General features: G+C 35.0%; 1 protein-coding gene across 1 annotated transcript in view; it reads right to left on the bottom strand.

Moving 5' to 3' along the window:
• Positions 1-366: 366 nt before the first annotated feature.
• The window catches only part of LOC149567001 (Saccharopine dehydrogenase), a 30118-nt gene continuing 7338 nt past the window's right edge, over positions 367-23146 (bottom strand). The window contains exon 2 of the mRNA XM_089820208.1: positions 367-1247. Coding sequence (XP_089676334.1) covers positions 558-1247 — 690 coding nt within the window. The 3' untranslated portion in view covers positions 367-557. The remainder of the gene's footprint in view (positions 1248-23146) is intronic.

The raw sequence follows: 23146 nt of genomic DNA on the forward strand, positions 1-23146 counted from the left end.
TATATGCATTAATTGGCAGTGTAAAGTGACAAGGACTCAACTTCTTGGTAGTAATAATACAAATTCCAGTGCTGAGGCAGAGAAAGGAGTATACCTAGGTATTTGTCTTCAGATGTATGTCAGTCCATTCCCGCAAGCTTTGCTTTCAACTTTAAGACTACGAGAGAGGTATTTTTCCCTTGTCATTTACATGATAACAAGCAAGTGATAAAATAATGTCTAACAAATGTTCAAAATCGATTACAATTATTTAAAATCCTATAAGGAAGTTCTTAAATGTATGTCTTTCTCAAATTGACCTAAAAGACAAAATTCTCTGCAAAAAGAAATAAATGGCAATCACACTAAAAACTGTAACTGATAGCATTTCATGAAGTTTTTGAAAATAATATATTGCGAAAAGGATGTAAAACTAATGTTTTTTTGACACAGAATTATCTTACATAAATCTATGTAGCTCGTTTGAAAGAGGGAAGAGCACAAATAATTATTTAGAATTCTTTCGTGTGGATCTATTCAGCTCGCTTGACATAAAGACTGTTTTTAGTGTATGATTACTATGAGATAGTCTTTTTACTGATAAGTTCAAACAATATGCCCCTTTTTTCTAGACGCTCTAGCAAGTCTGTAGGACCAAACACAATCCCTGGAGGAAAAACACCTCCCTTTGGTAAACTCTGACGTTGATCCATCACAAGGAGAGCACACTGGACAAGAGTGATAGGAGTTGTTGCGTAACCAATCTCAGGCCCCGAAATTCTAGTCACCACTTCCATATTTGGCTTTGATCCTTGTTGCAGAAGATGACTCTCATCACTGAAACCATGACCAAGAAACCACATCTTGAATGAAGCACTTCTAACCTCTTCTTCCGTGGGACCCCTCTTCTTGAACTGTCCTAGAGTGAAAATTTCTGGATATTTGAGAAGTAGTGAGCGACCCCAGCTAAATCTGCCTAGTAGGACCACCATCAACCCAATACAAATTGTCCGAGGAATGCTCCAGAAACTTTTAGAACCTAAATAAACACCAAAATAAAGAGGCTTCACTTCTGACCAGAATTTCCTCCTCGTTTCCACCAACTCAGAGTTCTCATTGACAGCAGGCAAACCATGTGGATTTTCTGCCAACAAGGCTTGTGTTCTTCGAACAACAGCTGCATCTGATGAGGGCAACTTCAGTGCCCATAGTCCAATTGATTTTTGGTGTTCAATTGACTTAGCTTTCGATGCAGGAGGGCCAGGTACCTGCATGCAAAAAGCAATATTTAATATTCCATGTCATTCTAAACTTCTTGTTCTGCACCCAGGGGAAATAAGATTAATCAAAGAAAGTGAAATGTACAATGAAATAGTAGTTATAACACATGTATTTCTAAGACTTTATTATGTACAATGGTTACAGTAGATATCATGTAATCATGATAAATATAAAACACAACATACATTTCAATATTAATATGAATTTGATTACTTCTACATCCATAGTATAACGAGGCACAGAATGTATCTTACAACAAACAAATAAAGAAGGTATATTTTTAAAAGTTCATCTGTACTTCAGGTACATCAAATAAAAATGTGATTACTAGGCATAAAAGCATTGTCATGTGAATAAAGTGTGATGGAAACAAAAGCTCCCCGCAGCTAATTTATTTTCATGTTTCGAAGATAAATACCTTAACTTTCTCCCTGCGAACTTTTATAATCTTCATGTTTAAAACATGAACACCTTTAACTCAGGATATTTCTCCCTACAAGCTAATCTCATTCACATTCAAGTTGCAAACATGTAATGGAAGATAAAGCAGATGATGTATGCCTGCTATCAGGAAATACTTACATTTTTGGAAATTGCAGTTAATTTCCTTGTCAACAATATCAATCTAGATAAAAGGACATGTCCACTTCCTCATAGTCATAATGTTCTAGCACGTCTACCAAATTAGGGTCTAAGGTTTTAAATTATATTAGAAAAAGTAAACTGCACACAAATTTTATAGTTGATTTTGAACAAATGCTTTGTTCTATAGTTCAATTTGTCAAAAACTATAGCTTGCATTAAATAAGAACTTCTGCTCTAAAATATGTGTTTATGAATAGGTGATTGGAGCATCTAATGCAGTTACAACTTCTAGTCATGTCCACTTTATAGATAGAAAAATACAGAAATTTATACAGATAAAATTACTTATATAATCAATCGCAGCTTAATGCAATAGTCAAGACTCACCAACTGAAAGTTGGTCAACGAATTGAGATACTATGATAGAACAGAATTGATCATTCAAATTAGGTAAGATGGTGCGAGATGTAAAGTTTCTACAAATTCTTTGGACTGAATATAGACTGGAATCTACCTTCTTTATCTCCTTATAGCTTGCTGTGAATAGCTTCAGATTATTGCCTTTAATTGGATTAGAAATGTAATTCAGAATTCTGCCTTTTATTTCTGCAATTCCTATGAGGGCAGTAATGACTAAGGAGCAGACTTGTATTTGTTCTTGTGTGCTCTTAGACTTCATCCTTACCCTCTATGAGTATAGGAGTCAAGGGACATGTCTCTTCCAAAGTTGTTTTGCCCAACCTCTACAAGTCGGCAACTTTCTAGGAATGATTTTAAGTTTAATTACAAACATAAAAAATTAAGTTAGTTTAGTATTAAAACAAAATCCTAAGACGCCGATCTTATAAAGGAAAACACAGCAAAGACTTTAGTCTTTTACTTATCATGCCATATCAGTTTGGATCGATCAGATCAGTATGATAGCAAGTTATAAAATTAATACTCCCTCTTAACTTGATAATCATACTGAGAGATATCATATCTAGCAACATCAATAAAGATGAACAAGCAAGAATTGATACTCTATATCTATCTGAATCTCCTTGGCATGTGGTATCATAGAACACATGATACAAAGTCATATTACTAGACCTGTAGTATGACAAATCACTACTACTAGTGATAACAGTATTGCAAAGAATACAATATACAGGATAAATCTGAAGAGTAATTTAATTTCTTCATTTATCCAAGTTGTGACTCATAGACACTAGTATTTCCATATCACAACATGATCTTGAGTTTAAGACCTACTAGAATACAGGATAAACTTAGAGAATAATAAAATTCTTCCTTTATCCAAATTGTGACTTATTGACATAGCAATGTCAACATCACAATATGATCTTGAACTCATCTAGATCTTAAAGTAGAACTCTACTATTTAGCACATTATCTAAGAGATCGTCATCTCTCATAATGTCTTTTATACAAGTGTTCATTATCTCAGAGATTGTCACCTCTTAAATAATGAATACAAATGGTGGACCCCATAACAGTCAATAGCCTGACAAATAAAATTATTTTATTAATAATTTAAAGAATACAAATAGATTACAATTCAACCATACCAAGTCTTCTCCTGAAGTGGTCTATCTTCACTCTAGATAGAGGTTTGGTGAGTATGTTTGCTATCTAATCTGCAGTGCAAATGTATTCTAATTTTACAGAATTCCTTTCTACCATATCTCTTACATAATTGTAAGGAATTTCAATATGCTTGGACATGTCATGAAACACTGGATTCACTCAGAGCTTGATGGAATTTTGATTATCACAATGAATAATTGTAGGATTCATAGTTTTCCCAAATAATCCCACAAGTAACTTCCTAAGCCAAACTGCTTCTCGAGAGGCCATCGTTGCTGCAATGTATTCAGCTAAAGTGGAGCTTTGAGCTACTGAAGACTGCTTTCTGCATATCCAGGATATCATTGCTGATCCTAAATTGAAACATCCTAAAGTACTTTTCTTGTCTTTAACACTTCCACCCCAATCTGAGTCAATGAATCCATGTAAATCTAAGCCAACCTTCTCGTATTTGAGTCCAAAATTAAGAGTGCCTTGTAAGTATCTCATAATGTGTTTAACTGCAACTAGGTGAATCTCCTTTGGCTCACACATAAACTGGCTTAAGGCATTAACAACATAGCAAATATCAGGTCTTGTATTTACTAAGTACATAAGGGACCCAATCATCTGTCTGTAGAGAGTAGAATCTATGGAAGGTGATTCTACAACTACTTCTTTATGTAGATCAGTTTCCATTGGAGAAGACATAGGCTTGCAATTCCACATTTCAAATCTCTTCAAAATGTCTGATGTATACTTCCCTTGATTAAGTATGATACTGTCAGAATTCTGCCGTACTTCCAGTCTTAGGAAGTAATGGACGAGTCCCAAGTCTTTCATCTCGAATTCTCTAGTTAGATCTTTCTTACATTGATCTATAAGATGATCATCACCTGTTATTAGTAAATCATCAACATACAATATCAGAATTATCATATCATCTTTATCTCTTTTATAATATAAATTTGGATCGGCTTCATTCTTGGACAATCCTAAGCCGGTGAGATACTTATCAATTTTTTCATACCAGGCCCTTGGAGCCTGTTTAAGCCCATAGAGAGTTTTCTTGAGCCAAAGTTTGCAACCAAAAACGTTAGGATCATGAGTTTCAAATCCTTCAGGTTGCTCCAGATATACTTCTTCTATAATCTTTCCATTTAGGAATGTTGTTTTTTTACATCCATTTGATGTACTTTCCATCCCTTCAATGCTGCAATTACTAAGACTGCTCTTACGGAGGTATATTTGGCAACAGGAGCAAAGGTTTCTTCATAATCAATCCCTTCTTTCGGAGAAAATCCTCTGGCCACAAATCTAGCTTTATACTTTTCAATGCTATCGTCAGCAGCATGCTTTATTTTAAATATCCACTTTGAAGAAACAACATATTTTCCTTTAGGGCCTATTTGGTTGGAGGAATATGATTTCAGAATTAGCATTCCAAATCTTTGATTTGGGATTCTGGAACTTCAAGTCCAGAATACGGTTTCTGGATTTTATTTTGAGACTGTTTGGTTCAAACCAAAAAACATTTGATATTCAGAATTTGTAATTCCATGCCTGTTTGGTTCAAAATATAAATATGTGATTGAGAAGATAAACATATAAGTTACAGTGATCACAACAAAAAGCCTCAAATATGTGACCTCAGAGCTTGAAACACAACAAAAATGGTGGACTGTAGCACATAAAAAATCAAAATTTGATTCCAAAACTTTGATAAATATCCCCAATAATATAAACAAAACTGAATGAACGATGGCACAATTTCTTATGGGAAAAATTCAAATAGAGGCACCACAAGCAATCCAGTTGACTCCATTGGCCTTGACCCAGTAATCGATTTAGTTGCCCCAGCCCAGTAATCATTGAGATGCCGGATTGGGAAGCCCAACAAATAGCCAGAGCCGGGTGTTTAGCAGGATTGAGACCGGTGCAGACCCCTAGTCGGCTTAGGAAGCAATGACACCCCTACAATTCTATGGAGTTAGTCCGTAGGAGATCGAGCAGTAGATGTTAGGGACCGGGATCACTACTTGAACCAGCAGTGGGGGCGGAGGTGGGCATAGAGGCCGGAGCGGGAGCAGAGGCAGGGGCAGTTGATTCGTTGGTTTAGCCAACCCTACATGGCTATGTAGTTGATCCAGCAATTGTTGATGCATATGAAGCAGAAGAGTTGAAGCGTTGGATGGTTCGAGGTCGATGAACCAGCCTAAAGAAGTTTTAACTATCCCACTTGTGGCCGTAGGCAACCAGCACTTCAAAGCCCTTGCTATTTCTCTGTGCAATTTAATTCAATCTGGTTCTACATTGATTGGATCCGCTATTTCTCTAGTGATTCGATCTCAAATCTCTCTCTGTGTAGTTGCAAAAGTGAGCGTCCGGATGTCAAAGGAACATAAATTTCACTTTATTTAGAATGTTCAATTTGAAAAAATGGGATTTAAAACCTGGATTCCAAATAACAAGTATTTTGAAGGGAGATGGGATTCTTGTTTTGGGGGTCAAATGGGGATACCAAATCCACATTTTCTCGAATTCTAATTCTCATGTTGCAGACCCAAACAGTGGATTAGGAATTTTTTAGAATTTCAAATTCTAATTCCTGCTCAAATCCACGATTCAAACGGACTCTTAGGTCTTGGAACAATTTCCCAAACATCATTCTTCATAATAGATTGATATTCTTCTGTCATAGCTTCTTTCCAAGCTGTATGTTTAATAGCATTAGAAGGATTGGTTGGTTTTGTTTGGATAAATCACTCATGTTTGTTGTATAACTAGAGAATCTTTTAGGTCTTTTGCTTTCTCTTGCTGCCTCAACTGTTTTAATGGCCCAAAGTGGTCTTTTCTTTGAATTTTGAGTTTCTTCAAGATTTAGATTTTGAATTTCATCTTCAATTTCTTCTAAGTTCTCCCTCTGGGACTCAGAGTCACTATTTCTTTCAGAACTAGGTAAAGGAGAAGGTTCTTCAGAACTTAGGACTTTTTTGAATGCTAGATTTTCTTCAAAAATTACATCCCTATTAAGTTAAATACTTTTTTGTCCAAGTATGAAAATCCTATATGCCTTAGATGTTTCACTATACCCTACAAAAATACCTTTCTTCCCAAAAATCTTAAGATGACTTATATTAGGTTTGACCTTAGTAAATACTTCTTCAGGAGTTTTATCTCTAAGGTAAGAATGCGGGCTTCTATTTTGAATATAGACGACAGTACAACAGGCTTCTGCCCAAAGATAATATTCTAGATTTTGATCAAATATCATAGCTCTAGTAGCTTCTATAATTGTTCTATTCTTTCTTTCTGCTACCCCGTTTTGTTCTGGATTATAAGGAATGGTGTACTCCCTTTTAATTCCTGATTCTTTACAAAACCTTTTAAAGAAATCTGAGGTATATTCTCCTCCATTATCAGTTCTAAGAATTTTAATTTTATGTCCTGATAAGTTCTTAGTTAATGTTTTGAATTCTTTAAATCTCTTTAGGATTTCTTCTGATTCTTTATAATTTAAGAAGTAAATCCATATTTTCCTAGAGGAGTCATCTATGAACAAAATATAATACTAGAATCCTCCAAGAGTAGGAACAAACATAGGTCCACATAGATCTAAATGAATTAATTCCAAAACATTATTTGTTTTTCTAGTGCTATCATGAAATGGACATTTGGTGTTCTTACCCAAAGCGCAACCTTTGCATATGCTTGAGTGGTCTTTATTTAATTTAGGTAACCTAGTAACCATCTTCTCCATAGTTGATAAGGTTTTGAAGTTTAGATGCCCTAATCTTCAGTACCAGATTTCATTTATGTCTTCAGCTTCATGAATTAAGGCTTGAATAGGTTGACTAAATTCTGAATTCAATTCATACAAATATTCTTTTCTCTCACTAATCAACTTTTCTTTCTTGATTGAGGAGTTCTTTGCCCAAATTATTACTTTGCCGTCCACAAATGCAACATTATGCCCATCATCTTCAAGTGTTGTAATTGAGATTAGATTCCTTTTAATTCCTGGTACATAGAGTACACCTTTGAGAAGAAGAGAATTTCTAGATTTTAGTTTCAAGGTACAATTTCCAATTCCTTTGACGTGATGTGTTGAATTATCACCAATGGTAACTTCGCCATTGACCTTTTTTGAAATAGAGTCGAGTGCTTTTTTGTATCCTGTTATATGTCTAGAAGATCCACTATCAATTACCCATGGTTTACTTGAAATTTCATTTGATAGTGATGAGTACAATACACGATTCTCAGGATCATAGTATCTTCTTCCCTAGTAACATTTGTACAGTTTCCTTGTTGTTTATGATTCTCGGGACAATTAGATTTGTAGTGTCCAAACTTTTCACATTTGAAACACTTTATTTTGATTAAATCTTTCTTGGGTTTTCCATTCTTTTGATTTCTCTTTTTCTTCTTGAAATGCTTTTTCTTGCCCTTATAGGAGTTTGTATTAAGAACATCAAGTTCTTCATCTTTTGTTTTCAATTTCCCTCCTTTCTTTAGTTTTCTAGATTCTTCTTGAAGACAATCGTTCTTAAGTCTGTTGAAGTCAGGAAGATTATCTTTGACACTCATTCTTTGTGCAAAAGTCTCCCATGAATCTGGTAATCAATTTATAGCCATTAGTGTTAATTCTGTGTCACTAATAATGGTTCCTATACTTGACAGTTCATCTCTAATGCTAGCAACCCTTAGGAAGTAAGAATTCATTTATTCTACTTTCTTTATTTGAATGTGATTTAGTTGCCTTTTCAGTGTGAGAACCCTAGTTGCATTGTTGACCTCATATGCATTTCGTAATGCTTTCATCATATCAAATGCAGTTTGATGTTTTGTACGCATGGGTACGATATTATTTTTTACTCCATCTAATATGATTTGAATGGCTTTTCTATTTCCTCTGATCCAAATAGATTTATGAGATTCAACTGGAGGTTGTTTGGATGCTCTATCAACAAATTGTTTTACATCATTCTCTTCGCGAATCATCATGATTTTGAATTTCTAGGCATCAAAGTGTTCTTTCCCATCAAACCTGTCCTTGGGTCTAATTGTGTATGCCATTGAAGATAGGAGATAGTTGCTAGATATATATAAAGTCTGATTACTGAATTTTGCAGAGCCTAGGTTTGACTACCAGAGCTCTGATACAATGTAAAGTTTCTCCAAATTCTTTGGACTGAATATAGTCTGGAATCTACCTTCTTCATCTCCTTATAGCTTGCTGTGAATAGCTTCAGATTACTGCTTTTAATTGGATTAGAAATGTAATTCAGAATTCTGCCTTTTACTTCTGCAATTCATATGAGGGCAGTAATGACTAAGGAGCAGACTTGTATTTGTTCTTGTGTGCTCTTAGACTTCATCCTTACCCTCTATAAGTATAGGAGTCAAGGGACATGTCCTTAGAAAGGACATGTCTGTTCCAAAGTTGTTTTGCCCAACCTCTAGAAGTCGGCGACTTTTTAAGAATGATTTTAAGTTTAATTACAAACATAAACAATTAAGTTTAGTTTAGTATTAAAACAAAATCCTAAGACACCAATCTTATAAAGAAAAACACGGCAAAGACTTTAGTCCTTTACTTATCATGCCATATCAGTTTGGATCGATGAGATCAGTATGATAGCAAGTTACAGAATTAACACAAGATGGTGAGTTTCGATGATAAAACATGATTGATACATTTGGAGTCTGTAAGAAAATGCTTTTCCCAAGCTGCTCCAAGGTAAATCCTAGTCATGTCCACTTCATAGATAGAAAACATATAGAAATTAAAAAAGATCAAACAAATTATATGATCAATTCCAGCTTAATGCAATGAAACCAAGATTCGCTAATTCAAAGTTGGTCATATTAATTTTAGAACCAGAGGAGTGTAATTGCACAAATAAAAACCTCGAAACTCAGAAAACAAAAGAAAATAAGAATTTTATTTCCTGGTAAAAACCCTCCTCACCGAGGGAAAAAAAACCCAGCCCACCAAAAATGAATCCTTTATTTAGAGTCTCAAACAATTTTATAACTGCCGCTATTGATTAAAGTCTTCAAGATTAATCAATCAATCAATAATCCTCTGTAATAAACCATCTCAAATGAAGTAAGACTGATTACAAAATAACAGAGTACAATCATGAATCATACACAACAATAGTAATCATCTCTGCACCATTGAATTCCCAGACTAAGAGAGGGATATCAGAAAATGACAACATTAAGAAATAAGCCTAATTCCACCACCCTTGAAAAGACACACAATGGAATATCAATTGATCCATAATCCAGGAGATCAACATTATAATCAACAATGGCATAAAGGAAAGAAGAAAGAAAAGGTAACCTGATGAGAAGGATCAAATAGAATAGAATAATCAACAGCACTTAATAATCATCGACACTTAATAAACATTGGCACTTTCCAAAGAAAGAAGGCCTGACCATGCAAAAAACGTGACCAACATGATGGTAGATCATAATGAACAGCGGTGACCAATACATGGCTTCAGAAAAACGAATTGTTGACAATAATAATTTCCGTAGATTCTGCACAAGACTGCCAGCTATCCATGGTCGAATATGGTGCCATGTCATCACTTATGACACCAAAGCATAAATTCTTCATATGCAAGGAAGCAAGGAAAAGTCAGTGCACCAAATTGAAAAACAAGAATGAAAGCCACAAATAACGTCCATGTTCCGAGCACAGCTGAACCAGATGACCAGAGGTAAAAGATATATATCACAGTTGCTAATCTTCAACAGGTCAATCATTACATTTCTCTTTATTAAACAAAAACTGAGATACTGTGATAGAACAGAATTGACCATTCAAATTAGGTAAGACGGGGAAAACTGGTGAGTTTTGATCATAAAAATGATTGATACATTTGGACTTGGTAAAAAAATACTTTTACCAAGCTGCTCTGAAGTAAATCATTCTACATTTTAAGATGAAGGTTCTTTAACTTGTGGAATACTTCAGAGGGTCCACTAGAGATCTTCACAAATTAAACATAGATACTTTTTGAAAACTAAAGAGGAGGATGGGATATGTCCTCAAAAGATTTCTGGACATGCATGAACTGTCATGTGTGCTCCAAGAAGGCAGGAGACATGTCTATCAGTAACAATAAAACATATTTATGCTGAATTTTTGTTTCAAAGTGATTGGGGGTTTGGGGGTTTGCCACAGATAAGATACAGACCAACCTTTGTACCCCAGGGACATGTCCCCAGCATTTTCAGACCACAACCTCTACAAGAAACATTTCAAGGAAGTGGAGATAGGTGGGATATGCCACTCAACTGTCTCTGATCTGCTACCAAAATTGTAGGCCTCCCCAAGACTATCATTTTTTTTTCCTGAAGTGGCAAGGAATGTTTAACTGTCTAGGACGATATAAGCATCAAAAAAGGATGTTGGGCTGGTCCACCCCTTTACAACAAAAACAAAAAACCACTCATTTTGCCATTTTACATTTTGTAAAGATGATGCTTTAATTCTCAACTTTGAAAACAAGCAGCAGCAATAAGATAGTGACAGTGAAGGAGCTCGAATTAAAATTTGAGATTGTTGAAATACAGCTGGGTTCTTTAAAATGGGAGTGCTGCAAACACAGTTCAAATAAGCCATCTGAATGCCTTTCTGAACCCCTCAACACATATGCGGAGGGCTCATTTGATCCTTCATAAGTTAAACCCTTTTTACAATTTGCAACAGTCATTTGTGTAAGAAAGATTATAGGTGCAACTACAAAAGGATTTACTCCCATCTTTTGTGCATAAGTGAACAAAAAGTTGTGCAAAACTAACCCTAGCTTAGAAGGTCAAGGTGACTAGGTTGCACATGAAAATAAAGCCAAGAAATAACTGAATGTCAATAAAGTCTACATGTTATGAAAATTCATCATATGGTGATTACAAAAGGGAGATGAAGTCTCCTTATAAAGGCAAAAACTGAGAAACTTTCTAAAATGACCTAAACAAATTGAGAAATTAGAAACTAGCTATAAGATAAAATAATGAACAAAATATCTAAATGACCATTAATAATAACATTAAAAACTTTATGACTCTCCCTTAATTGTCATTTTGTTAAGAATATAGCTTCATTCTGATTGAACCATTCTTATCATTAATATGGATTTTATATATATATATATATATATATATATAATTGTATATATTATTGTTAGTCACAAAAAATTTATACATATACTTATATATTGAAAGGAATACAAGGTATCGACGGATTCATATTAAACTCATCTTAATCGGCATAACTATTTAATTAGCCCGATACACTAAGAGAGTCATGACCATGAAGGGCTGTGACTCCCCGTGGCATTTGCCATGGAGGGAGTCACAACCCTTCATGATTGTGACCCCTAGATGTTATACTAGTATGAGACCGATGACTGTAGCAATCTAACAATCAATAACTAAGGCATTGAATTGTTACAGCAGTCATCACATTTAGCAGATCAAATATATTCAGAGACATCGATTAGAGCAATTCAGAATTAAACATATTCAGAGACATCGATCAGACCAATTCAGAATTAAACTATAAAAGATACATTTGAAATAAACAATGCAAGCAGAATACTGACATTAAAACATCAACTCCTGAATATAAAAATAAACCAAGGAGAGACAATGACAACTTACTTTTTAAGAATCTTTGAGATACGAGACCAACTTGTCACCATTGGAAGCAATGCAGATGATGAGGAACTTACACTAATTACTCTAAGAGGCTTATCTATATCATGGGAACCTTTCATTCAATGTGTAAGTCGTCCCTCACTTCCAAAATTTGATCAACTCAAGAATGAGTGCATTCAAGAGGAATCCCGGTTAATCTCAAGAGGAATCTACACAAATCAAGAAGGGGAGAGATTCAAGCCCTACATACCAACAACAAAGGGAAGAAGAGGAAGTTCAAACCAAAGAGGAAATAATTCTCAATATCACAAAGAAAAGGATCTATCCAAAGTTTAATGCTATCGATGTGATAAATTTGGTCACATCCAAAAAAATTGTCTTGAAAGGAAGAAAATACAAGCTACCATATCTGAATCTCATAAAGTTGAGAATCCTCCATTCTATTTATAGCTTTGTCAAGTGAATTAAACACAAGTGATAATACTTGGATAATAGATAGCGGAGCTTCAAGACATATAACTGTATTCAGAAATCAGTTTAAAACATTCAAAGAGTATTGCATAGAAGAAGTCACAATTGGAGATAATTTTACTTATCCAATAAAAGGAATTGGGACCTGCTCCTTACAAATAAAAACAAGAGAAACTCTTCAATTAAAAGATGTGCTATTTGTACCAGGGATAAAAAAGAAAACTAATTTCCATTTCAGGTCTAGCCGACCAAGGATATTGTGTCACCTTCAATGAGGATAAGGTGTTACTATGGACAAAAAACTCCAACATTAAGAACACCATTAGTATAGGATCAAGAGATGGAAGTTTGTACAAATTAAGCACTAAAGCAAAACAAGCACTAAATCATGAAGTCCATAATTCAAATGAACTTTGGCATAGAAGATTAGGACACCTTGGCTTTAGTGCTCTTCCTACCATAGGGAAATCACTATAGGCATACCTAATCTCAAATCTGATCACATTAGTATTTGTAAAGGGTGTGCCCTAGGAAAAAATAAGAAAGGATAATAAGAAAGGATACTTTCCTTTAAGTGAACACAACTCAAAAATTGTACGAGGACTTGTTCGCACTGATTTGTGTGGACCCATGTCAACACCCTCACTAGGGGGATTGTTGTACTATGTGACATTCATTGATGATTACTCTAGGAAAACTTGGATATACTTTCTAAAACTTAAAGAATCTAATGAAGTTTTACAAAAATTCAAAGAATTTAAAGCCCTAGTGGAAAATCACATTGGAAAGAAAATAAAAACATTAAGATTGGATAATGGAGATGGATACACATCTAACATCTTCAAAAAATTCTGTATTTCTGTTGGGATTAAGAGGGAGACTACAGTACCTTATAATCTTAAACAAAATGGGGTTGCAAAAAGAAAAAATAGAACTATTATAGAAGCAGCAAAAGCCTGATTCATGATCAAAATCTCCCTATGTCTTTTTGGGCTGAAGCAGCAAGTACAACAGTATACATTCAAAACAGAAGCCCTCATGTAACATGAGAAAATATAACTCCTGAAGAAGCCTTCATAGGGAACAAACCAGATCTTAGTCATCTAAGAATTGTCGGTAATCTAGTCTACATTCACATTCCCAAAGAGAAAAGGTCTAAATTTCCACAAAGAAAGGCATATTCGTTGGCTATAGTGAAACAACTAAGGGATACAGAGTATATGTTCCATGAAAAAAGTCTGTTGAAATCAGCAAGGATGTTAAGTTTGATGAAGATATCGCTTTCAAAACATCATTAAACAAAGAAGACGAGGAAGTTGAGAATCAGAGGGAGTTCATCATAGAAGATGATTATAATACTGAGAATCAGAGGGAGAACACTATAGAAGATAATTCAATTGGAAATCTAAGGGAGAGTCTTTCTGAAGGCAGAGACACACCTGCATCTAATGTTGAGAATGATGAAGTTTTAAATCACAAAAAAAGACCACTATGGGCAAGGGAAATCATTGAAGAGAACAATGTGGAACTAGATGAGGTTTCTAAAGAAAATAAAAAAACAAGAAATCAAAAATGCTATGTTGCCTTATTGATAGAACTCACAAAAACAAAACCAACTAATGTTGAGAAGGCCTTAAAATGTCAGGCATGGAAAGATGCAATGGTAGAGGAATATCAATCCATTCTAAAAATGATGTCTGAGATATTGTTCATAGACCTAAAGACAAATCAGTTGTATCTTCAAAACAGTTGTTTAAAATCAAGTATGCACCAGACGGAAGCAACAAAAAACACAAAGCCAAATTTGTTGCAAGCGGTTTTTCTCAAAAGGCCGGAATTGATTATGAAGAAATATTCGCTCCAGTTGCATGTTATACTTCAGTAAGAATGATAATTGCCATTGTTGCATCCAAAGGATGGGAAATACATCAAATGGATGTAAATACAACTTTCTTGAACGACATCACTGAAGAATATATATATATATAGAACAACCTGAAGGATTCACTACACATGACCAGAAGCCATACGTATGTAAACTAAAAAAAGCCCTCTATGGGTTGAAGCAAGCTCCTAGGGCTTGGTATGAGAGAATAGACAACTAACTTCTCAAATTGGGATACTCCAAGAATGAAGCTGATCCGAATATATACTTCAAAATATCTAATAATGACATGTTGATACTTGTTCTTTATGTTGACGATTTGTTGATAACAGGTGCACATCATCTTATAGCCAAATATAAACAGGATCTCATAGTTGAATTTGACATGAAGTATCTAGGCCTTCTACATTATTTTTTGGGTCTAAAAGTATGATAGAAGGAAAATTACATATTCCTAAATCAAGAAAAGTACACTACAAATATATTGACCAGATTGGGATGATGGATTGTAAGCCACTATTTACTCCAATGGAAACTAACCTTCATAAGCTTAAGAGTGAAGCAACAAACTCAGAATCAGTAGATCCTACTCACTATTGACAAATTGTTGGATCCCTTGTGTACTTAGTAAAAACTCAGCCAGATATCTACTATGCTACAAATGTGTTAAGTCACTTCATGTGTAAGCCCATGAAGATTCATCGAATGGTTGCCAAAAATATTTTATGATATTTAAGAGGAACTATTGGACTTGGATTGAAGTATGATAATACTGAGCTACAACTTCAGGGGTATTTTGATCTTGACTGGGCAGGCTATATGATTGATGGTAAGAGTACAACAGGGTGTTGTTTTAGCCTTGGATCAGCTATGATATCTTGGTTCAGTAGAAAACAGTCAGCAGTTGCTCAAAGCTCTATGGAAGCAGAATGTATGGCATCTTCCATGGGAGCACTCAAAGTAGTATGGCTAATAAAACTTTTATATGGATTATTTGGAAAACCACTAGAAACTTTCAGTTAATCCAATTTTTCATAACAGGTCTAGACATATAATGATTCCTTACCACTATATAACAGATATGGTAGATAGAAATGTTATCAAATTGAAGTACATTAGCATTGAAGAATGTTGAAACTTGAATACTTCAGGAATAAACTTGGTATAACCAAACTGTAATTCAATATTATGTGAAATTGTTATTGAATATTTAATAAAATCAATATTGCAATATTGTGGATATGTTGTGGCAAGAAAGGTGATGATCTTTCATGCAGGTGAGGTTACTATTGTAAGGTGATGATCTTAACAATAGTTTGACCTGTTGTCATGTATCTCTAAAATTGTTGAAATACATGATGATGGATGTATGAAGATTGACTGCATTGGATTAATAGTAGTATGCTCTCAATCCTCTTTCTTCTAAGAGGGAGTGTTAAGAATACAGCTTCATTTGGATTGAATCATTCTTATCATTAATATGGATTTAATATATTGATGAACATATATATACATATATATATTCTATTGTTTTACACACACACATATATTTGGCATAACTATTCAATTAGACCGATACACTAAGAGAGTCACGACCATGAAGGGTTGTGACTCCCTATGGCATTTGTCCCGGGGGGAGTCACAACCCTTCATGATTGTGACACCCAAATGTTATAATATGAGACCAATGACTGTTGCATTCAATCAATTAATAACTAATGCATTGAATTGTTACAACAATCATCACATTTAGTAGATCCAATATATTCAAAAACATCAATTAGACCAATTCAAAATTAAATATATTAAGAGACATTGATCAGACCAATTCAGAATTACGTATTCAAAGATATTGATAAACATTAAAAGCATATATCAATAGTCAATATTCAATTCTGAAAAATACAAGTTAGATTATTCTCTAGAAAAGATCCTTTGTTTAACACATTTTACTAACTAGCCAGACAGAAAACAAAAACTATTAAGTCATTTGGCCATGAAAGCATTGAAGGTCGACTCCTCTTCAAATTGCTCTAGTACATGAGCTTGTTGTTGATGCTCTCCCTAGTTGGACTTCTGATTAGCCAATTGCTATTTGCAGAACTCTTATACATATGATCAAGCTTCCCACAATAATGACATATGATCTTCTTCTTGGAACCCTCCTCAAATGTGCATTGTCCATTATGCTGAGCAAACATGCTTTTGCCTCTACTTGTGGCAGTAAATGTCTATTCCGCACTAACCATATCTTCGGTGCTAGCAAATTGCTCCTCCACCTAGTTTGTTGCAAGAGCTTAGTGCACAACTCATCAAATTTCAAGTCAACATTAGTGGAGGTAATGTTGAGCGTCTCAATAAAGTGTTTGTAGAACTGATAAACTCTTTATTGTAATCACTATCATGTCCTCTTCCATCTTGCGACCAATGGAACCCAATCGATCGTGTATTTCCTTGATCTTCATGAGATGCTGCTACAGAGACATCTATTCTTCAAAAAAAAGCTCAACTTTTATCTAATGTTTCTTGGAGACTTTTTAGTTGTGCCTAAAATCTCCACTATAGACTTGCTAGATGACACTTCTAGAAGCATCTCATTGGTGACGGATAACTTCAACAACATAACTACTTCTTGAGTACATTCATCGAACTTGATCTGATCTTTGCATGTTGTTGTAGGACAAGTAGAGTTACCTCGAATAAGCTAGTCCAAGCACCGCTACTCAAAAATCGAGAGCATTCTTTGCTTCCAAGTATTGTAGATCCTATCATTGAATTGTTGATTTCTCCAACATGATGTTGGTTAATGACATAATCTCTCTTGCTTTCGTATACACAAAGAACTAGGCAAGCTTGAGCTTCCAAAAAATCTACTTTTTTGGTCAAAATCTTCAATGAAGTACTAGCACAAACTCTAAAAATCTAGTGTTCAAGTCAAAACCAATCAAATAATAGACAAATCCCAAGACAATTTTGGTCAAATTACAAAATGTTGTTCTTATGGAAGAAACGGTATAAACCCTTCTCTAAAAATTATGATTTTTTTAGAAATATTGCACAAAACCTAGAAAAATTGAGGAAAAAACTCCACACAAATTCCTAGGTTTGAAAACCTAAGTGCCAAAAGATTCAGGAAACACAAATTTTCTCAAAAAATTATCAAAAAATTGTAAAAGAAAAACCCTAGTCACAAATTTCAAAAACAACCACTAAATACCAGATGTATCCAAAAACAAGGACCAAAAAACTCAAAAAACCGCCCAAGAAAATGTCTTCTTGGGAAGGAAAAACATCTACAAAAACCACACAAGTTTAGTCATAGGAAATTGAAGGTCCATTGGAAACTTGCGCAGAATGTAAATAAATTTGCCGAAAAATCCTTCCCTCCTACCAGCTCTAAGAAACCCTGCGTGTTGCTTGAAAATGCAATGCAGAGAAATGTGCCCTGCGACCCAAAAATAGCACCCAAACAATAGTTGCAAGGAAAAAAGCAACGTCTACAACTTCAAAAAAAAAAAATTGCCCTTGGAAGAACTACGCCAAAAATTGAAGAAGACAAAACACAACCTTCCAAAAAACATGTCACATGGCAATATAGAAAAACAAACCACAATTTTTAGAAATTGGCATACGATTTTCTTTTCAAAGAAACCCTCAATCTTAAAATCAATGTCCAAAACCTTAAAAAGCATACTCACAAACCCTCGAAAAAAAGAACAAACCATACTTTTATCAAAAAAAATGAAAAAAAAATTAGGGCAAAATTCCAGGTAAGAAACAAGAATTACAATTTTTTTCAACAAATCATTTTGGCCTAATACCATATTACAAAAATTCATAATATGGTGATTACAAATGAAGATGAAGTCTCCTTATAAAGGAAACAACTAAGAGAAACTTTCTAAAATGAACTAATACAATTAACTGAGAAATTGGAAACTACCTAAAAGACTAAATAATAAATAATAAATGAAATAACTAAATGATCGTTAATAATAACATTAAATACTTTATTACTACACAACACAATATGTCATTGCCTATATGAACCATATATCTCAAAAGGAAAGAGTTCTACCAAAGGAAAGAAATGGGCAATGATGTTCAATATGCAATCACTTGTGGTCAAGTCTTCTATTATCACATATGGCTAAGTCTTCTATTATCAAATTTTCTTTGCCCATGTCATAATATTTCATGTTGCACATTCTTATTTCAAACAAATTTCCAAAATACAACTATTGTTGTTCAGTTTGCACCCTCTAAAAGATGTGCACTAATGAGTCTACTTCAATAAGTAAAGGGTGGCCTTTGTAAATCTTTGTGTTCCCAATTCACCAAAAAAGAAGTGAAAGAGGGAAAAGACATGGTAAAGGTTCCTGGACTAAAATTGCATTCGAAGGATAAGTACCACTAGATATGATTGGTCACCTTGTCAGATCGGATTCTTGGTAAGAATGTGGAATAGTTATGTTCAACTTTACCTTCAAGTATTGGACGACTCTGGAGTCATATTGATACCACCAACTTGCACCATGTAGGACGTGTCAACCTTGTCTAGCTTGAAGGGATTCCTAGCGATGTTACTTTTATTATCCGTAGTGTAAAATTAACAAGTGATGATTTAGAAGATGTATGCATGTGTAGACGCGATTTACACTTGTATTTATGTGTGTCGCTAATGGTTTGAACGCCATACTAGAATCACCCACACATATGTAAATATACGATAGGTATATATTTTGACTGAATGAGCATACATGTTTTATATCATTACTTGTTGGCACTAGATACTAAGCTCTTATAATCTAATTTTTTGGCCAAATATTTTAATGAACATTTCAGTGCAATGCATAGTGGGCACTTAGTAACAATGGTAAGGAATTGAGTTTCCATAATTTATTAACACTCAATTAAAACTAGTTCAACCTTCTCGAACCATGAGCATCGCCCAGTAGGAGTGGCTCTATGGGTGAGCGCCCTTGAATCTGCACCTAGAATAGGTCATAGCCAATCGGTCGCTTCATAGCTTCATTCCATAGATTGGTGCCTGGTCTAGTCCATTCATGCCCCCCCTCGGCCGATACATGGACTGGTACGCCTGCAATGGGTTGGTCATCGATCCGATCCCCTGATTCATAGATCCCACCCAAGGCCTTCACTTCCTAGATTCCACCCCAGTCCCTGATTCAATTCATAGACTGATTTCTTTCAACCCCTCCATATAGATCCACCACCTTTGGATAATCATATATGAATTAATTCATTGGTTAACAGGTGAGTTGTCAGAAAAGCTTGGCTCTTTAAATTAAAATCTTTTGTGAAAAATTAAGGTAAAGGATTTGAATAGGAGAAAGAGGATCTGATTTTAGAACTTTAGAAAAAATGATCTCTCCCGCATGCATACATTCTTGAAGCACGAAAGGAGGTGGTGGAATTAGTATGTCCGCCCATCGTTAGTTAGGGATACACCTCCAACGGATATAATTTGGATGGGAAAATAGTTTTGTGTATCTTCTCTTCTTTTTTGGTTGGTATTTTACATTCTTGGTCGTTGAACACTATCGTGAGCATAGGAAAATAAAGGTACGCACCGTTGGTAGCTTGGGTCTCAGCTTGGAACAATACTTGCATAGCTTCTTGTGAAGAAGAGCTACACAGACCTTGTATTCTCTCCACCAACAATTCTAGACAAGTGAATCTCCAATTTTTGGTTACTTTCTTTTGATTTGAATGAATTGGAGAACTCTCATTGCCATTGTAGTTTCCTTTTGAAGGGTTCTTGGCAATCGCACACGATAGGAATGTTAAGATGATTATGAATTGCTATGTAGTGACAAAGAATTGTAACTCTTATGTTGTTTAGTTTTGTTTATATCTTAAGTTCTAGTTTTATGCATAATACGAGGATGGAAGAATAGACGTACAGTTTAGATCAGTGTTACAGGACTCGGTGAGTCCTACAAGGATTTAGTGAGCCCATCAAAACGAGGAAAATTGCCTTTGGACTTGGACTCGGCCAAGTCCTAGCCAAGTCTTGGCTAACTCGCTGAGTCCCGTTAGCCTAACTCGGTTGGCGGACAATGTTTGAAAAAGACAAAAACAAATTTTTAATGTCTTTTTTTTGGTATGTTAAGCATGAGTAAGACCTAAAAAGGTAATTCTATCACTTGCAAACACAAAGAATAGAGATGTTAGAGTTGAGGGAAGAGTATTGGGGTTTTGGGAGATAGATTAGCAAATCAATTGAGTTTCATCTATCAGTTGTTGATTGTTTGTGCGAATTTGTAGCTTGCATATAAATATTGAGAGGAGTTAAAAGAAGCATTTGGAGGAGGCTTCTTCAAACTTGGGTTACATTTCCATTTCTAAAGCAAATTTGAAAAGGTAACGCAATTGGAGTATCTTGAGCCAACCATCTAGTGCTTCAGGATGCGAATGCAATTGGAGTATGTTCGAGCATATACACTCAAAGAGGCGCAATAAGTTCGCAGAAAAACGTTGAATGATCTTGTTTTTGTTCACTACAACCTTCGCTTCTGCCACAAATAGATTTTGGGCACCAACACATCTCCCATTGTATTAGAGAAGGTTGATATACAACCAAGGTGGAACACAGAGGTTGATGGTCTTGTTTTTAGTGATGAAGACTTGGAGTAGGTTGATCAGGTGGATTGAGAGGCAGAGGCAGTGACGATGGCAATGGAGAAGGCTAGAGCACGAGGAGACCTAGTGTAGGATCCTGAGGTCGAGAGTGATGGATCTGACTCTGATGATGAGGATTATGAGGATGAGTATAAGGATCATGATGAGCATGTCACTGAGATTCAACCTCAGACACATGGAAAGAGGATGGCTCTAGCATCTTCCATGACCTATCTTAGGTGTACTCGTAGGAAGACATAGGCTACTATGAGCCTTTCTTTTGATATATGTTTTGAACTTTTGATTCCATGGATATTGTAGACATTTGACAGTTACTATTTTTCAGATTTCTAATATGTTATTCAGTTTAACTTTAAGTGATTTCTTTCAAAAATTCGCCTTTATACTTAGTGATCTATGAAAAGTTGTATATGTGTACAAAGTAGCTTCTATTTATCTCAATTATTGTGTATTTGATGTTAATTGGCAAAATGATGCACAAATAAACTTTAAATCCTTAAAAATCTTTGAATTTCATGGGTTTTTTAATTTGCCGAGTCCGGCCGCCAAGATCAAGTCCGAGCCCAATTTGGGCCTGACTGAATCCAAGCTGAGTCCGAGGCTAGTAACACTGGTTTAGATTGTGCATAGTTTTAATTAAAAGAATCCTTGAAGATTGGATTAGCAGTACGGACTCAACCAAAACTTGTTGTGGTGCTGGATGGCATGCAAGAAGTGCCGCTCAGCTATCTCATTAGCACAGACTGTATGGAATGCAAGCTTTTAGTACACTTAACAGACACTTTCTTGATTACTTTTTTGGTCTCTTCACTTAACAGAAAGAACTCCAGCCATAAGAGCAGATATTAAGAAGGGTGACTAAGCTATTAATGTTCAGGCAGAGCCGATGCAATTTGAAAGATTTGAAACAACAACACTTAACAGCATAACAATAACTCATACTGTTTGATGTATCATGTGTGGACTGATTCGGGATAGGAAGTCCAGGATTACAGCAGGCAAGTAGGAAACTTTGACAACAAATTTGATTTGACCAATATCTTAAGCATGATACAATAGCAATGATGTATTAATAACATACTTCCATGTTGAGAATACCTATCAACAGTTGCAGCAGAGCAACCATCCTCAGATTCTACATTTGTAGGTGCAGATTTAGATTCCTTAAAAACCTACAGCATCAGAAGAGTCATGTGCAACAATATAACCAATAAACAAGTCAGTCACTTCACAAGGATAACAACAGTTGATCTATATGAGTCAGATGTAATAGAAAAAAGCTTAGATACCGAATCGTGAAACGAATCCGATTCGGGCAAATGAATCGGATCCATGGATTCGTGATTTTTTCCCCCAATTATTATTTGTGGAGGCTATGTATATATATATATATGTTGACCTCATGTTAAACATGACTATGAATCCTTGGTCAAGGTGCACTAGAACATGTTGTTGCTTGTCAATCTTGCGATCCCAGATGCAAACTTGGTCAGGAGTTACGCTAAGTTAGCAGGAGTTATGGGGCGTAACCAATAAGGTTTGAAGGGCAACACCAGTTCCAGATGACTTGAATCCTTACCATGTACCTTTCCCTAGAGGAGGGTCAAGCCCTTCAGCTAAAGTATGCAAGGGATGATAAGGATTTCATCCATGGTTGGCTGGATAAATGCCCTGATGGTACCTTTTCCCCTAATAAGAAGAGAAAATAAGGTGCCCAGAGTCAGACATTCTAACTGCTCAGTAAGTCCTTTTTCCATTCTGCATTTGTTTCAATATTTATGGTATATATTGAAGATTCAGATCTGATTTAATTTTCCAGTTCAGATATCTTGCATAGATGTTTATAACGTAATCTAGAGTATATGTATTTGTGTACATTATTCTGTTCCAAATTGTAAATAAAAATTATAGGTCTTTATGGCAAATATAATAGTTTCTTTTCCTGTAATTTAGAATTATAATCTTGTTATTAATTAGAAAACTAGACATTAGATTCTCTTCTCAAGTCTTAGCATATTACAAATAGAC

Source organism: Cupressus sempervirens, chromosome 3, assembly GCF_028749045.1.
Source record: "Cupressus sempervirens isolate cs-2001-9-10 chromosome 3, ASM2874904v1, whole genome shotgun sequence".
NCBI classification, from domain to species: Eukaryota; Viridiplantae; Streptophyta; class Pinopsida; order Cupressales; family Cupressaceae; genus Cupressus; species Cupressus sempervirens.